The sequence below is a fragment of the Notothenia coriiceps genome, unplaced genomic scaffold (genome assembly GCF_000735185.1).
Source record: "Notothenia coriiceps isolate Sejong01 unplaced genomic scaffold, NC01 NC01_scaffold00000339, whole genome shotgun sequence".
Lineage (NCBI taxonomy): Eukaryota > Metazoa > Chordata > Actinopteri > Perciformes > Nototheniidae > Notothenia > Notothenia coriiceps.
Window position 1 is genome coordinate 3165748 of NW_011333040.1, and position 15016 is coordinate 3180763.

At 42.8% G+C, this 15016-nt stretch overlaps 2 protein-coding genes across 3 annotated transcripts in view; one reads left to right on the plus strand and one right to left on the minus strand.

The window, feature by feature from the left end:
- Positions 1 to 6307, plus strand: part of pkmb (pyruvate kinase M1/2b) — a 7404-nt gene extending 1097 nt beyond the window's left edge. The window contains exons 2-11 of one of the 2 annotated variants that reach the window (XM_010767914.1): positions 804 to 968; positions 1093 to 1184; positions 2203 to 2334; positions 2462 to 2648; positions 2767 to 3037; positions 3125 to 3275; positions 3358 to 3510; positions 4537 to 4703; positions 5423 to 5604; positions 5724 to 6307. In XM_010767914.1, coding sequence (XP_010766216.1) covers positions 818 to 968; positions 1093 to 1184; positions 2203 to 2334; positions 2462 to 2648; positions 2767 to 3037; positions 3125 to 3275; positions 3358 to 3510; positions 4537 to 4703; positions 5423 to 5604; positions 5724 to 5830 — 1593 coding nt within the window. In that variant the 5' untranslated portion in view covers positions 804 to 817 and the 3' untranslated portion in view covers positions 5831 to 6307. Of the gene's footprint in view, positions 1 to 800; positions 969 to 1092; positions 1185 to 2202; positions 2335 to 2461; positions 2649 to 2766; positions 3038 to 3124; positions 3276 to 3357; positions 3511 to 4536; positions 4704 to 5422; positions 5605 to 5723 lie in introns of both variants that reach the window. The other variant, XM_010767906.1, reaches the window with a different exon arrangement.
- Positions 6308 to 7374: 1067 nt separating this feature from the next.
- Positions 7375 to 15016, minus strand: part of LOC104950121 (potassium/sodium hyperpolarization-activated cyclic nucleotide-gated channel 3-like) — a 14543-nt gene continuing 6901 nt past the window's right edge. Inside the window, 6 exon segments of the mRNA XM_010776599.1 lie at positions 7375 to 10531; positions 11219 to 11383; positions 12357 to 12618; positions 13696 to 13842; positions 14957 to 14971; positions 14973 to 15016. The exon segment at positions 14973 to 15016 is cut by the window's right edge and continues 157 nt beyond it. Of these exon segments, the coding sequence (XP_010774901.1) occupies positions 8985 to 10531; positions 11219 to 11383; positions 12357 to 12618; positions 13696 to 13842; positions 14957 to 14971; positions 14973 to 15016 (2180 nt within the window). The 3' untranslated portion in view covers positions 7375 to 8984.

The following is a 15016-nucleotide window of genomic DNA, read 5'->3' on the forward strand; positions in this document are numbered from 1 at the left end:
CACACACACACTATCTCTCTCTCTCTCTCTCTCAAAATCACACACACACACACACACACACACACACACACACACACACACACACACACACACACACACACACACACACACACACACACACACACACACACACACACACAATGTTCCCATGCCAGCACACATTTGTCATGCATGTTGCGTACCTCTATTACAGCTGACTGTAAGCTGAATCCTGATAGCTGCTCCTTTGACCTTTTAATTTGCATTGTTTGGATTCTCAAACAGAATTTCACCTCAGGCAGCACAAATTAGGTTTTTCTACTTCCTTCTGGACTTATTGTTTGTGCATATGAATCACCTTTAGCCTCTGTCAAGTGACCGGCTCCTCTTCTTCAGCGGCACATAAACTCCCGCTGGAATGTGGCGAGTGCAGTCAGGCAGGCACTGCTGTTGTTGTTACTCTGCAGAGCCTGCCGGTCAGCTCACACTGTCACTCTGTAGAGGTCACACTTTCCTACAAGTGTGTACTTTTCCATTTAGTTCATTGATCTAACTGTAGTTTCTGATATCCCATAGTCTTTTCATATGCATATTCTTACAATCATGCAATAATATATCACCTTGATATCGTTTATTTCAAATCTTTGTTTCAGCAGCCATTGTTTTACCATTAAAATCACACCTTGGTGTAATCACCTGTATGATCTTCTGTCTGTAGCCTATGAAAAAACCTCATGCAAAGCCTAATTGAATACATGTCAAAGGTAAAGTTGCTAATCAATCATCACAATTGTTTCCTCATCTGTCTCCACCGGGAATAGCAGACACAGATCCAGTCATGTCGAAGGCAAAGGATATGGGTTCTTCCGTCATCCACACGCAGCAGATGCACGCTGCGATGGCGGACACCTTCATTGAGCACATGTGCCTTCTGGACATCGACTCGGAGCCTGCTGTGTCTCGCAACACTGGCATCATCTGCACAATCGGTCAGATTAATTGACAAACCCTGTTAATTTGTCTCATGTTACATTCTCTTGGCAACAAACAGTTTTCGTTATATTTTACAAACATCATGTTTAGCCTTGTATTCATTCATGTGTCTCGATGCAGGACCTGCCTCCCGCTCTGTGGACATGTCCAAGAACATGATCAAGGCTGGGATGAACATTGCAAGAATGAACTTCTCTCATGGCACACATGAGGTGAGTCAAAGAGGAGAGAACGATTATTAACTTTTTGCATCTTCAAAACTTCAGCCTGCAGCAACACAAAATCCTAAATGGTGCCATCACTGATTCAAGTGTGCAGGGTTTACCCTGAGCAGTACAGCAGTAGCTTCAGTCATGATTCAAAGTGTACTTGTTCTGTAGAGCTGCAGCCATCACTGTGACATTTCTCCTGTGTCTTGGTAGCTGTCTCTGGCGGTAATGTGATCCATGAGCCAGTACTCGACCCTTTGGTACCGGGTTGTAGCTTAAGCTTTGGCCAACTCTTTGGCCAACCTTATACTTATCACCCTTCACCTTTAAAAGTCATGCTTCCTTACCTTTTTCCCTGTCACCTGAGTGGATTAGCCTTCAAATCTATCCTTAGCTGTAATGGGAACACTTGCAGTTTATATTTTGATCTTCAATGGTTAAATGCAGTGCTTTTTCTCCACTTGCTCAACTCTCAACTCTTGAGGTTTGTCCAGTCTGTGTTTTAGCCAGGCTTCAGCAATAGTAAAATAATATAAGGGATACATCTGACTCCATAAAATCAACATTTAGAGGATTGGTTATGAGGAAAGCAACATAATTCTGACCTTGGTCTCAGGTGTCAGCACAGCTATAAATAGTTTTTTCTGTTAGAGTCTGGCAGCAACAGTGTGAGTTAAAGGCATGTAGTGATACCACAGTGGAGTGTTCATTATTGACTGATGACAGCATACAGTAGAATGCATTTACTGTAGACAGACAGGCTACAAGTTATTCATGATTATCCCATGGAGTATTTGGTGATTATTTGTTCATTTAAACACAAGGTTTAACGGATGCTGCCTAACTATTTTTGGAAATTATTTATGCCAACCTAGGAAGTCTGTCAGCAGCTATTTATGTTTGGGAAACGGGTATGTGCAACATATGTGTCCCAGTTGTCATTCAAGATTTACGGCACATAGTCATGTCAAACCAGTTTTTCTTTGTTTTCATAACATTTGTTAAACACTTTGTCATTCAGTACCATGCTGAGACCATCAAGAACGTCCGTGAGGCAACCGAGAGCTTTGTTCCTGGATCTGCTGACTACAGACCAGTGGCCATCGCTCTGGACACCAAGGGACCAGAAATCAGGACCGGCCTCATCAAGGGCGTGAGTTCTTGTCAAATAACAAAGGCTCCAAAGAAGCCATTTTCAATTTATCGCATATAATCATGAGGTTTCATGCAGCAATTTTCCACTAGAGAATAAACACGCTTTCCTTCCTGCTCTTGTTTAGAGCGGCACTGAGGAGGTTGAGCTCAAGAAGGGAGAAATGATCAAGCTCACCCTGGACGACCAGTTCATGGAGAATTGTGACGAGAAAACTCTGTGGATCGACTACAAGAACATCACCAAGGTTGTGCAGGCTGGATGCCACATCTACATTGATGATGGTCTTATTTCCCTCATGGTTAAGGAAGTTGGTAAGCACACAAACAACCATCTGTTTGGTTCATATTGTCTGTCCTTTATGCAGATTTCGCATTCACCTTTCTGCTTAATGGTGGAAAATAAAATACACTTCACTCTGTGTGTCCTAAGGCGCCGACTTCCTGATGTGCACCATTGAGAATGGCGGTACTCTTGGAAGCAAGAAGGGCGTCAACCTGCCTGGAGCTGCCGTCGACCTGCCTGCTCTGTCTGAGAAGGACCTTCAGGACCTGCAGTTCGGCGTGGAGCAGGGTGTGGACATGGTGTTCGCCTCTTTCATCCGCAAGGCTGCTGATGTTCAAGCCGTCAGGAAAGCTCTTGGTGAGAAGGGCAAGGACATCAAGATCATCAGTAAGCTGGAGAACCACGAGGGTGTGCGCAGGTGGGCAGGATGCAAGCAGTCTCAATTTCCCCAATCTGAAACTTTGGAGAACTTTTAAGCTGATTTGTTTTGCTTTATCCCTCATAGATTCGATGAGATCCTGGAGGCTAGCGATGGCATCATGGTTGCCCGCGGTGACCTGGGCATTGAAATCCCAACAGAGAAAGTCTTCCTCGCTCAGAAGATGATGACTGGCAGGTGCATGAGAGTCGGAAAGCCCATCACCTGTGCCACACAGGTCTGTGACATCAGTAGGACAACTATTCTTTGGAAATCAAATTAAAAAGAAAAGTGTATCAATGAGTCTTTTTTCTGATCAGATGCTGGAGAGCATGACCAAGAAACCCCGCCCCACTCGCGCTGAGGCCAGCGATGTCGCCAACGCTGTCCTGGACGGCAACGACTGCATCATGCTGAGCGGTGAGACCGCCAAGGGAGAATATCCCCTGGATGCCGTCCGAATGCAGCACAAGGTAAGAGAGCCATTGATTGGTCCTATTTCGTTAGTGTTATATTGTGTGTTAAATAGCAGCATATGTCATAGTATTGTTAAAAGTATTAACAGTGTTTCTGCACGTTTTGTTCAGTTATTGTAACTGCACTTGCAGAGTGTTGATCTGTTCATGTGTTTGAGGCTGTTAGAAGGCCTCCATTATCAGTTAAAAGCTCTCTAACACTGTGTGGCATGTGGTACATCACGGTTCATTGGGAAAACTCTGACATCTTGGTGTTGAGAGTAGGCTGCCAAACCATAATGTAGTACAATGACTAAACTACCAAATACACAAGATCAAACAATATTTGATAATGTATAGCTTGTCACTCTTTGACTTTAAATAAACATATTCAAACCGTTTGTGCAGACCTGAAGTTTTCTTCTTGTGTTTAACAGAAAAAATATTATATAACAATGATGAATTCTTCTAAAGAGACATTTTGCCCTTGTAATGTCAAATCAGCCTTATTTGCTCAAGGTTCCCCAAATGGGGATGATCAAAGTCATGAAGAAGTAACAATCTAACAACACATTGATAAAAACTGTTGACGAAATGTACTTCTTGCAACAGTAAATGTAAAGAAAGTGAAGATAAAATGTTCTTTGTGGTGAGAGTATTATTTTCTAAAAGATGAAGAATTAAGAGACAAGTAGCTTTCATATTGCGAGCACATCATTGGCACCAGCTTGGATTTAGTATCTGTTCAACTTGCTTTGTGTCTCCCTGTTGCACCTCCCCTCCCTCTGTCCATCTGCTTTCTGTGTGTGTTCATATTACTCAATTAGCATGTGTCTGAAGATCTGCAATGCACAGCAACAGTCCCTGGACATCGTGGCCGTCGCTGTTGTTTAGCTTCATGTCTCAGTGTGCTTTCAGGTATGAATACCTCTGCAGTGTAGTTGAATACCCCTTTGTCTTGCTTTGCTTTAAAGTACAAACTAACTCCTGCAGCAGAAACCGGCTGTGTGACTGCAGCCTGACAGTTTATTTTCACGTGTTCAGATTGCCCGTGAAGCCGAGGCAGCCATGTTCCACAGGCAGATGTTTGAGGAACTGCGTCGCACAACTCATCTGACCCGTGACCCCACAGAGACCGTCGCCATCGGTACCGTCGAGGCCTCCTTCAAGTGCTGCGCCAGCGCCATCATCGTGCTCACCAAGTCTGGCAGGTGAGACGCAAAGAAAAAGCCCCTCCTGTAAATCTCCTCTGTAAGGCTCAGACTCATATATTCATACACAGCGCTCACTGAGAGCAAAGGAAGAGGTGCATTGTAACATCTCTCCCGCCTCCCTCCCTAACAGAAGCCCTCCACTCATATGAAGTGTGCCAAATATCACGGCATGCACTGTGATCCACTTTTGACCTTCTTAGATACGAACCCTGACATTCATAAAGCTAATTTTAACTCCCTCAACATTCCTGTCTGGGAGTTCATCGTCCAACACATGATACAGAAGACGTATTACCGACAGCTGGATGGATTTATTCATTATGAGGGTTTAATGAATCAGCTATAATTAATATTTCCATGACAACAATGGATCACAGGACTCATTTCAGCTTATTGTTTTTAGCAGGCCTGTTCTGCTTCGCTTCTCAGGAGCTAAAAGAGAATTATTTTTGGACAGTAGGAGAGGAAAAATACTATAAGCAAATAATAATGTTAGCTACTAAGCTGCTGGATGTGAAATGCCAACAGTTTTCTAGTTTCAAGTTCACCATATCAACCAAAACCATTCAAATATGTCAATGGTGAAGTTCTTTCTTGTTTCCACTCTCCTTGTGGCCAGAGCAAAATATATTGCAGGTCTATGTTTTTTCGGACTTCTTATTGGGGTTGAAATGTCTAAATCTGTAGTTATACATTTTGTATTCATTTCTTTTCAGGTCCGCTCATATGCTGTCAAGGTACAGGCCCCGTGCCCCCATCCTGGCCGTGACCCGCTGTGGCACAACCGCCCGCCAGGCCCACCTGTACCGCGGTGTCTACCCCCTGCTCTACACCAAGCCCGCAAACGACGTCTGGGCCGAGGATGTTGACCTGCGTGTGAACTTTGCCCTGGAAGTTGGTGAGTAGTGATGTTTATTTTGCAGTTAGGTAATTGATTAAAAGGGCAGAGCAGGGCTTTATATTTAACCAACTGAATCCTTATTTTTCCATTAATGCTCCTCTTTTCTCTTTCTGTAGGCAAGCACCAGAAGTTCTTCAAGACCGGTGATGTCGCCATTGTTGTGACTGGCTGGCGCCCAGGTACCGGTTACACCAACACCATGAGAATCGTGCTGGTGCCTTGAAACTTCATCAACAGACATTAGTAACCGCTCCCCATCCCCTCTACTGTAACCTGCCTCCCCCTTGTGTCTGACTTTTCGTTTCTGTTGTTCCTCATCACTAACAGAAATGCAAAACAAGGCCGCTCCAAAAAAAAAGGACTGTGTCGATTACAGACATTAACTCCCAGATTCCAGTCATCCTTTTGTGTAATTTATTGTCCAAATCCTGCTGCCGGAGACCAAACTCTAAACCGTTATAGTGGAAACTCTTCTTTCAAGCGTGTGCCTGCATGTTGAACAGAGTAGAAATAAGCGTTCCTCTGCATGCACTGTAAAGTAGGCTAAACTTTTAGTCATTTCCTTGGTTTTTCATTCTTTAATTATCCAAGGTTATGTACTGCTATTGTCTTCTCCAGTGTATCATGCTTGTTGGTAAAACGTGCCATTGTGATCAGGCATGACCAGGTTCCTTTCCATTAAAATGAATTATTGGGTCAACTGTGTTTGTTTTCCTCTCATAATAGGTCTCACACCAAACTGAGACAGATGTTCCAGTGATAAAGATTTTTCTTTTTCTAAGGTGGGCTATTTTATGCCTTAAACATTAGATGGCGCCAGTGGGGAGATGACAGGAATCACGGGACGGATACTAAAACGGGGGAAATTATTTCAGAGGAATAAATAGGAGGAATACAATGTAGAAAAACTCTCTATTGTAGTGAACATTAGCATAAAGAAATACCTAAAGGACAAGTCAGTGCTATATGGACTGTATTTTTAAATAAGCATCACTTGCAATGGTGAAGCTAGTAAATTGGGTTTTCTACTTTCTTTTATAAATCATCATTAATTATTTGTTGACGTTATTTAGTATAATAAATCTCAATCTGTCCTTTTCTTGAATGTCATAAAAAAAAACATTTGTCTGGATCTCATTTTAATAAAACCTCCAGAAGAATGGGGTCAAATCTATATTTAATCACTAATCCAGCATTTACCAACTTGATGAACATGGCAGATACTTTTCCTTGTTCTGGCAAGAAAAATATCTGGCAGATTACAATCCGGGTTATTTTGACTGTTAGCACTGAACAACACCGTGCAGTTCTCCATTTATAATCCGGTTTAAAGTCTGAAACTTCCCCAGTGTTTTTATCAGATTCTCCTCACATCCCACGCTCTGCTCTTGAAAAATAAATCAACAGCTAGGACGAGCATCGTTGACCATATGGTATTTTATTGCATTGAATTCAGTAACTAAAATAAAATATATACCTAACATACATAGGTGGTGGAATCCTCAGATTTGTTGATTAAAAGGCATCGAAAAGAGAAATAAATATATAAATACCGTAATTTTCGGACTATAAACCGCGCCTTTTTCCCTATTTTTCGACGCTGCGGTTTATATAACGGTGCGGCTAATCTATGGATTTTTACAGCTAACGGCCAACACCTTTAACTCTATGGGCTCTATGGCCGGTCCGCGGACCCCCACCTTTAAGCGGCGGGTTCCAGCAGGAAAAGCTGGAGGCCGGAAAAGAGTGAGACAGGTAGCACGCAAAAGTAAAAGTGGAACCGAGAGTGGTATGCCGCTGCTGCGGCTTATATTCAGGTGCGCCTTATAGTCCGAAAACTACGGTAGATGAATGACTGACACCTTCTTTCCTACACACACCTTTAGGTCGGTTGCAACCCTACACTCAGGTGGTGTGGGCGTGGAGGAGAATAGTGATGAGGGATTGATCGAGTCCATTGGCAGTGAGTGGTTAGTGACGGATAGTATCTCTTCTCCCTCGAGGAGTGGGGGGGTCAGAGTCACTGCAAACCTCAGAGTCAGTAACCAGGCAGCTGAAGCCACTCGACACGATCCTCTCATGCTTTGACCTGCTCACAGCTCCACACAGAGAAAGAGAACGTATCATCTAAACACATGAAATTATTAACAAGTAGAAGGATTCAAGAGTCCGGTTTTTAAAAAAGCAGTCAGTGATACACGTCTTGTTGATGTAGCATAGCATCACAGAGCAGCAATTGTTCAACAACAAACCTTACAATCAATTAAAAGTAAAATGAAAGCGGTAAATATGCAGCAATATGACCCATCAGGGTTTCTTGTCAACCACGTGTCCAAGTAACTGCTTTTTAGCCCTTTGACTGGTGCAAGAAACTCTCAGATCAGTCTTAGTGCATTGCTGGTTTCAGGATGTTTGATTATCCACAATTGCTTTGATTCCATGTAATTCCCTTTTTTAATCTGTTTTCATACTAAAAACAGAACCTCACTCAAGTGCTTCGATTCACAGTACCTTTGTATACCCATAGAAAAACACAGATTATTGCATACTATGCTGATGACACTCAAACAACTGTTCTGTACTGAAGTTATTGTCTGGCAGGAATGAGTTGGCGTCAGTGTATTTGGAAATTGTCTAAAACGGGTGACACTTTCCAGGACTGTACAGAAAAACCATCATCCCCCTCGAGTTCAACACATTCAAAAATGTGAACTGCTTCTTGCACTCAGACAGACAAACATTACATTACATTCATTACTTCAGTTTTTGAGAGTGTGATCTGATTTGTTTATGACCCATTTTGGGTGTGCAATATTGCTGAAACGCTATCTTGGAAGACATGCTGTCATCACGTTAGGTGATCTCTGAAACGAGCAAAGTGCACAGTCTGTCTCTCCTCGAACCTCTTGGAAACCTTGCATTCACACAACACACTCGTTGGTGGGAAACACATAAAAAAGGACAATCATTTTTGGTTTCAACCATAACAGGATAAAGTTTTGGACACATTTCCAACTTAACAGGTGTTGCTAAAAGGTAACACAAAATGTTCTGGACAGTGGGGTAAAAACGAAATACTTAAAACACAGAGTGTGGTTATTATACAATACATATAACAATTGATATTTTCATGAGCTGCTATATATACCTATCAATAGGTTTTAGATTTTATTACTATATTCAAAGATGCAATATCCTGTAGAAAAAATACCCATCATTGTCCATAATTGTCCATTCAGTCTGATTAAAAATGTAACCACCGCCCTCCAATTTGATAAGAATAACACACCCTCCTTCTTTAAAGTAGTGGATAAATCAATGCCTTAAGGAGGTGACCTTCATTGTGTTCGGGCATTAAAGGAGGGTGTGTCCGAACCTCACAAGTTGGATGGAAGTGTGGACTGTTTGTGTTCGGTCTCCGTCATTTTAGCAGGGGATCTATCATGGGGAGAAAGAACAGCAGGAGGCTGGATCTGAGGTTCGGGCCCTGAATGTGTCCGAATGACAGGAGCAGCTTGACCCGGGATCGGGCTGTATGGTTTACTGACAGCCATGGGGAAGGAGAAGGGGCTGGAGACCCCCACCACCCCCTCTGGAGAGCAGCTCATGGCCAAAGGCCTTTCCTGGTGTGTGGAGCTGTGGGAGCCTGAGATAGTCTTTATTTCCTGGGTGAAGAAATTCCCCGAAGACTCAGCCCCGTCTGTGATGGTGTAGGCCACCCGGGCAGGACAGGAGGTCTGAGGGGTCAGAGGGCTGCGAGCCCCCACAGCGCTGGGGAGCTCAATGTTGTAAAATGTCCGTCCCATGGCGGGGCTCTGTATGCTGGGGCTGTGGACCGGAGGTGTGTAGCAGGGCGAGACTTCACCAGAGCCGTACTGAGCCAGGGAGGCCAGGGCCGAATGCTCGGGGAGAAACTGGGGGAGGAAAACAGACTGCAGGCCTGCGAGGCTCTGATGCGCCAGGGAGGCTGCGGCCCCCCCTCCGACTGCTGACACTGGATGCATAAATCCAGCGAAGGACTGAGGGCTGGGGATGAAAGGGAGATGCGAGAGGTACGGACCGCTGGACGTCCTGAACGCTCTGTCGTGAGCGAACCCCATCTGCTGCGCCGTGCCGTGTGAGGGCGGCTGCAGCTGGCCTATTAATGGGCCCACTGAGCTGCAGATGAGGGGGCTTATGGTGGAGGCAGAGGGGGCTGCGAACCTCCCTGAAAACCTCCCTGGTGCCCCCTGCTGGAGTAAACCTATGGGGTGTGGTGAGGTGGTCATGACCCCGTGGAAGGGCTGAGGGTGGAGCTGAGCAGAGCAGGTGTAGGAGACGGTGGTCTGGCTCATGGGGAACACTGAGGCTATGCCAGAGTGAGGAGGATGGAGCGGGACCTGGTGTGAGGGCGGGGGGGCCAGAGGCTGCAGGCTGCTGGTGAAGATGGGCTGGGATGTCAGGGTGGGGGTCCCCGCGATGAGGTGCTGCGGCCTGAGGGACGCCAGCGAGGGAGTCTCGATCCCAGATCTGTAATTGATGGAGCTGGAAGGAGAACCAGGGACATAGATACTGGACGTGTTGGCTCCGACGTGGAATATCTTCTGATGGAAGGACGGGTCCTTCAGGGGAGCGGGGGTCAGAGGATGGTGGAAGAGGATGGGGGGCAGCTGGGAGTGGTGGGCCAAGGCCAGGGCCAGAGGGGTGGTGGTGGCAGCAGCCTGGAGCGGGGCCTGGATCAGCGGGGCCCAGATGACCGGGGTGGGTGAGGGGGGGGCGGGCAGAGTGTGTAGGCTCTGTGGGCTGCCCTGGATCAGCTGTGTGCACTGGGCCATGTCGCGGTCGTGCTGCACGATTCTTTGGATGATCTCCGTCTCCTGGAAGTTTAGTGCGCCAGCAGATTGGTGATGCTGGACTTTACTCTGAAGAATAGAGTTCCTCTTACCTGTTTAGAAAATATAAATAATGTCATGCAATTTGTATTTCATGGATAAGCACACATTTAAGCCTACTTCTGTTGGATGATATTTTGTCCCAGAAATAATTATGATAAACTGCGTTACTGTATTTTCAAGAACAATTTGGGACATATCTATATATCAGCAACCATCTTACATGGATGTTCAGTTTGTATGTCAACATTAAAGAACAATGTAGCTGAAAGAGAGTGTAATCCATCCTTAGTACAGAGGATTAAAATAATGCCCGTTTCAGATAATCAGAATTGGCCAATTATAAATTAATTATAGAATTATGTAACACCAGGCCACTAAGATTGTTTTTTAAATATTAATATTGGTAGAAACTTGTCCATTTTATTTTGCTGCTTTAGTAAAGCACTTTGTAATGTAGATGTTAAAAAAGAGCTAGATAAATAAAGATTATTATTATTAATAAATGTTGGATCCTCTTTTTATTAATTGACCCTACATCACATGTTCTGTCAGAAGATGCCAGCGCCATCACTGCAGCTTTGTACAACCCAAATCAAATGTATAGAAAACATTTATTATTGTTAAAACTACATAAGCATTACAAATAATATAAAGTGAAATATCAACATTTAATATAAAATATTTAAATGTATAACATTAAATTGGCGCCTATACACAGCTTTTCTCTCTTGACTCACCGATGCGGTCCAGGCGGTCGAGGGCCACGGTCTCGAAGGCCCTCCTCATCATGGGGTACTCCTCCAGCACCTCGTCAAAGTTATCCACGGACAGAGAGTACAGCCGGCAGTAGTTATTCGCTCGCACGCTGGCCGTCCGCCGACCTCGGGTCAGCAGGCAGATCTCTGCAGGGAGGGGGGGAAAGAAGATTAATTAATTGTACAATTTCACTCACATTCAAATGCATGTCAGAAATAAAAATCAACAATTTAATAATACATATAAATGTTGTATGATAATATCCTTATACAAGTTGTGTGAAACATTAAAAACAAATGAATATTATTTAGATCAAAAAAAGGAAAGGCCCGATTTGTATTATTAGTGTGAGATGATAAAACATAAAAGGACTGATGTCTCTGAACCCCACAGATGGAGCACTTAATGCAATTTCTGCAGCTTACAGTTTGTCCTGACCTTATCTGTCGTGCCAGATCAGAAAAATAAAATAATGCGCCATTTAAAAAAAAAAAAAGTAGACATATTATTCAGGACAGACATATTGAGGATATAGAAAAAAACACACTCACACACACAGGCTCACACGCTCTCTCTCTTAAACACATTTCCTGCACTCTTTAATTTATTATTTTCACATCTGTCTGTGTTCAGCTCTGTGGAGTAGCTTCAAGCTGAAATATAAAATGTTATGTCATACAATTATTGTTTAAAAATGTATTCTGGGATAAACATTTATTCAACATTTCTTAGAAATAATTGTCAGATTACATTGCATTCAATCCCAATAAGATTGCGGTAGAGTGATTTACACATTCATATTTCCAAGACGTCGTCGTATCAAGGGCATTCATAAATTAGATATTCAGGATTTCGGTTTTAAATATGGCGGAAACAAAAAGGGGAAACCCCCACCGATGGAATCAAAGATCCTAAAGCTCTGCTCCTCTTAGAGCCCTTTTAAGGAGATGATTTGGACAATTTTTACCAGCTGTAATAGTCAGAGAACTTAATCTGCTGAGTGCCAGAGCCAAATAAATCAAAACAAATCATACTATCAGAGCTCACATACATTTGAACGGACTCAGTGCCAGCTGCAGAACATATCAGCATGCAGTCCACACAGTGTGCAGACATTACCTCCAAAATAGGAGCCGTCGGACAGCTTGGTGTCTGAGGGCTGGACCCCGCAGATGGTGCTGCTCTTGGTGAGGACGCTGACCACGCCGTGCTGGATGAAGTACATCTTCTTTCCAATGGTTCCCTCTCTGATGATGTAGTCGCTCGGCTGGAAGACCTCAAAGTGCAGCTTTGTCAGCATGGAGGTGACAAAATTAGGATCAGCGTTGGCAAACAGAGGCATGGAGGCCACCAGTTTACGACAGTTGAAGTTGATAATCTCCTGCAGAACACAACAAAATAAAGATTTCAGCTTTCATAACACAACTGTCATTGTGACTACATGTGTACGTTTCAATCATTATAAAAGCAGAGCAGTTTACGGCTTAGTGCTCCGTTAATGAGGTTCTCTGTCCTCATAAAAGGCTCCGGGCCATTACTAATCAGATTACATGACTGCTAACATTATCGTGCTAAGTAAGGGAGCCATATTAGGTTGCATAAATAATTAACTGTAAACCATTTAGAGCAAGGATGCTCACTTCATTCATTCACTTAATTGCAGTTGAGAAAACCTTTAAAAGATAAAAAAGGAGAAATGGCTCTTCTATTTAATAGACATTGTAGCATTGTAGAAACATTTAATAAATGGTTTAAACGGACAATATTGTAGTTGTAAGCAAGTATAAGGATATATTTTTGTAATCATATACAGTACCATTACAACTGTGTTTTCTTATCTGTTAAAAGACTAGCCTACTCTTAATGCTGCACACAGAGTTTCATTTGTTAAGAAAAACATTCATGAAAACTTTTATCTGCTGATATCTACACTAATGTGTGTTATAAACAATTCATTTATATACATATATTGCTTATAATTTGTCACATCTTTTTATTTTAGTTGTGAAACGTGTTAACGCCAACGTTATGATGACTCAGCTTAGCATGATGGGATATACTGTATGAACACTTTTTGTCATAATTATCTTGGCCTTAAAATTGCACTAAAACATACTGGAATCATCCAGTGACTGCATCATTTTAACTCCAATTTTATAAAGACAAATATAAAGTTTTCCGGGATTAATTAATGAATAAATCAAAATAGCAGCATTGTGTGAGTTTGTTCTTTTTTACAGTTTAATTCATGTATGTTTTGAATAAGAAATTATCACTTCTTTCTCCGCCATGATGGAGAGCTACATAGCTTTTTTAAGACCCTTCTGAGGATATTCATGACTATCCCAATATTAGGGATTCCTTTTTTTTAAGATCAACAATATAATCCCTTATTGTTCCCCCTTCATAGACTCAGCAGTCTTTTCATCAAGACAACCACCAGGCAGATGATTCTGACCTCTCTTAGTGGCTCGTTCAGCTCCTCCATGATGCTCTCCTCGTCAAACATCTTGCCCTGGTATCGGTGTTCGTAATACTCGTGGATCCTCTGGCGCATGTCGGCAGGGAGCTTGTGGAAGGACATGTACTGCTCCACTTGCTTATACTGCAAAAACAAGTCGGATTATCACAGTTATTGAAATATAATAAGTGTATATTCAAAGTATTTAAGTGAACAAACCTCCCAGAAATGCACGTAACTGTAATGTAGGTGCAAGAAAAAACGCTAAGTCATGTCAAAAAGAGGGTATTAGAGTGATTGATGTGTTGGCTCAGAGGAGGAGTATAATGTGTCTAATTAAGTTAACAGTCAACTGTCAGGCCATCTGTGAAACCTGCCCACAGAGCGATGCTGTGCCTCTGTCCCATCTGACAAATACAGTGGTGCTCTGCGGGCTGCAGCTAATAACATTAACTGCTGTGTCCTTCAGCCGTGTTCTCCAGCAGCAAAGCACTAGTCTGTGTCCTGCTGTAAGTCCCTGTTTTGCTTGTATCAACCAGCTCTTTAACTCCCTCCCAATATTTCCCCTTTATCTCTGTTAAGAATCCATAACGGCAGCTCAGAAATCCTTCCCTAAACACACTCATATGTGCTGTATCCCTTTTCATGTATTTGTAATATCCCTCTGCGGGGCATTTCTCACTTAAATGTCTAAAGATGCAGAACAAGTGTTCACACAAATGACATCCTCATCACATTAGTTTTTTCATCAGTCTGGAATAAGTATTGAGACGCTTTACAAGCTGCACGTACATTTACAACACGTAGAGTTACTTGAGTTAAAATCCTACATTCAAAATGTGACTCAAGGCAAAGTCAAAAAGTACTTCAGCTAATTATACTATAAGAAGTACTAATTATGCAGAACAATTGCACATGTGACTGTTGTAATGTATACAATTGTACTATTAGTACTCATTTGATAATGTGTACTAATAGTACACAATGTACTGATGCAGGAGCCAATTTTCACAAATGTGTACTGGTAAGTAGTTTAATCTGATTATCAGATTATATAAATGTATCATATGTTCTGTATAAAAAATGCAATCTCAAAAGTGAGCTAAGCTAAGGCGAGACACGGCAGGCAAAAACATCGTTTTCAAGCACTGGTCAATTTTGAGATTTTAGTGCTATTTTGAATTCTATAACATACTTAATTTGATCATTGTAGACCTGAAAAAAGTAGATCAGCCATGCAGAGAACAAACACCCGCACCTTCTCCTGGTACTGCCCTCCGTGAGGAGTCCAGGGACTGGATGAGGCGCAGTGGCGTGG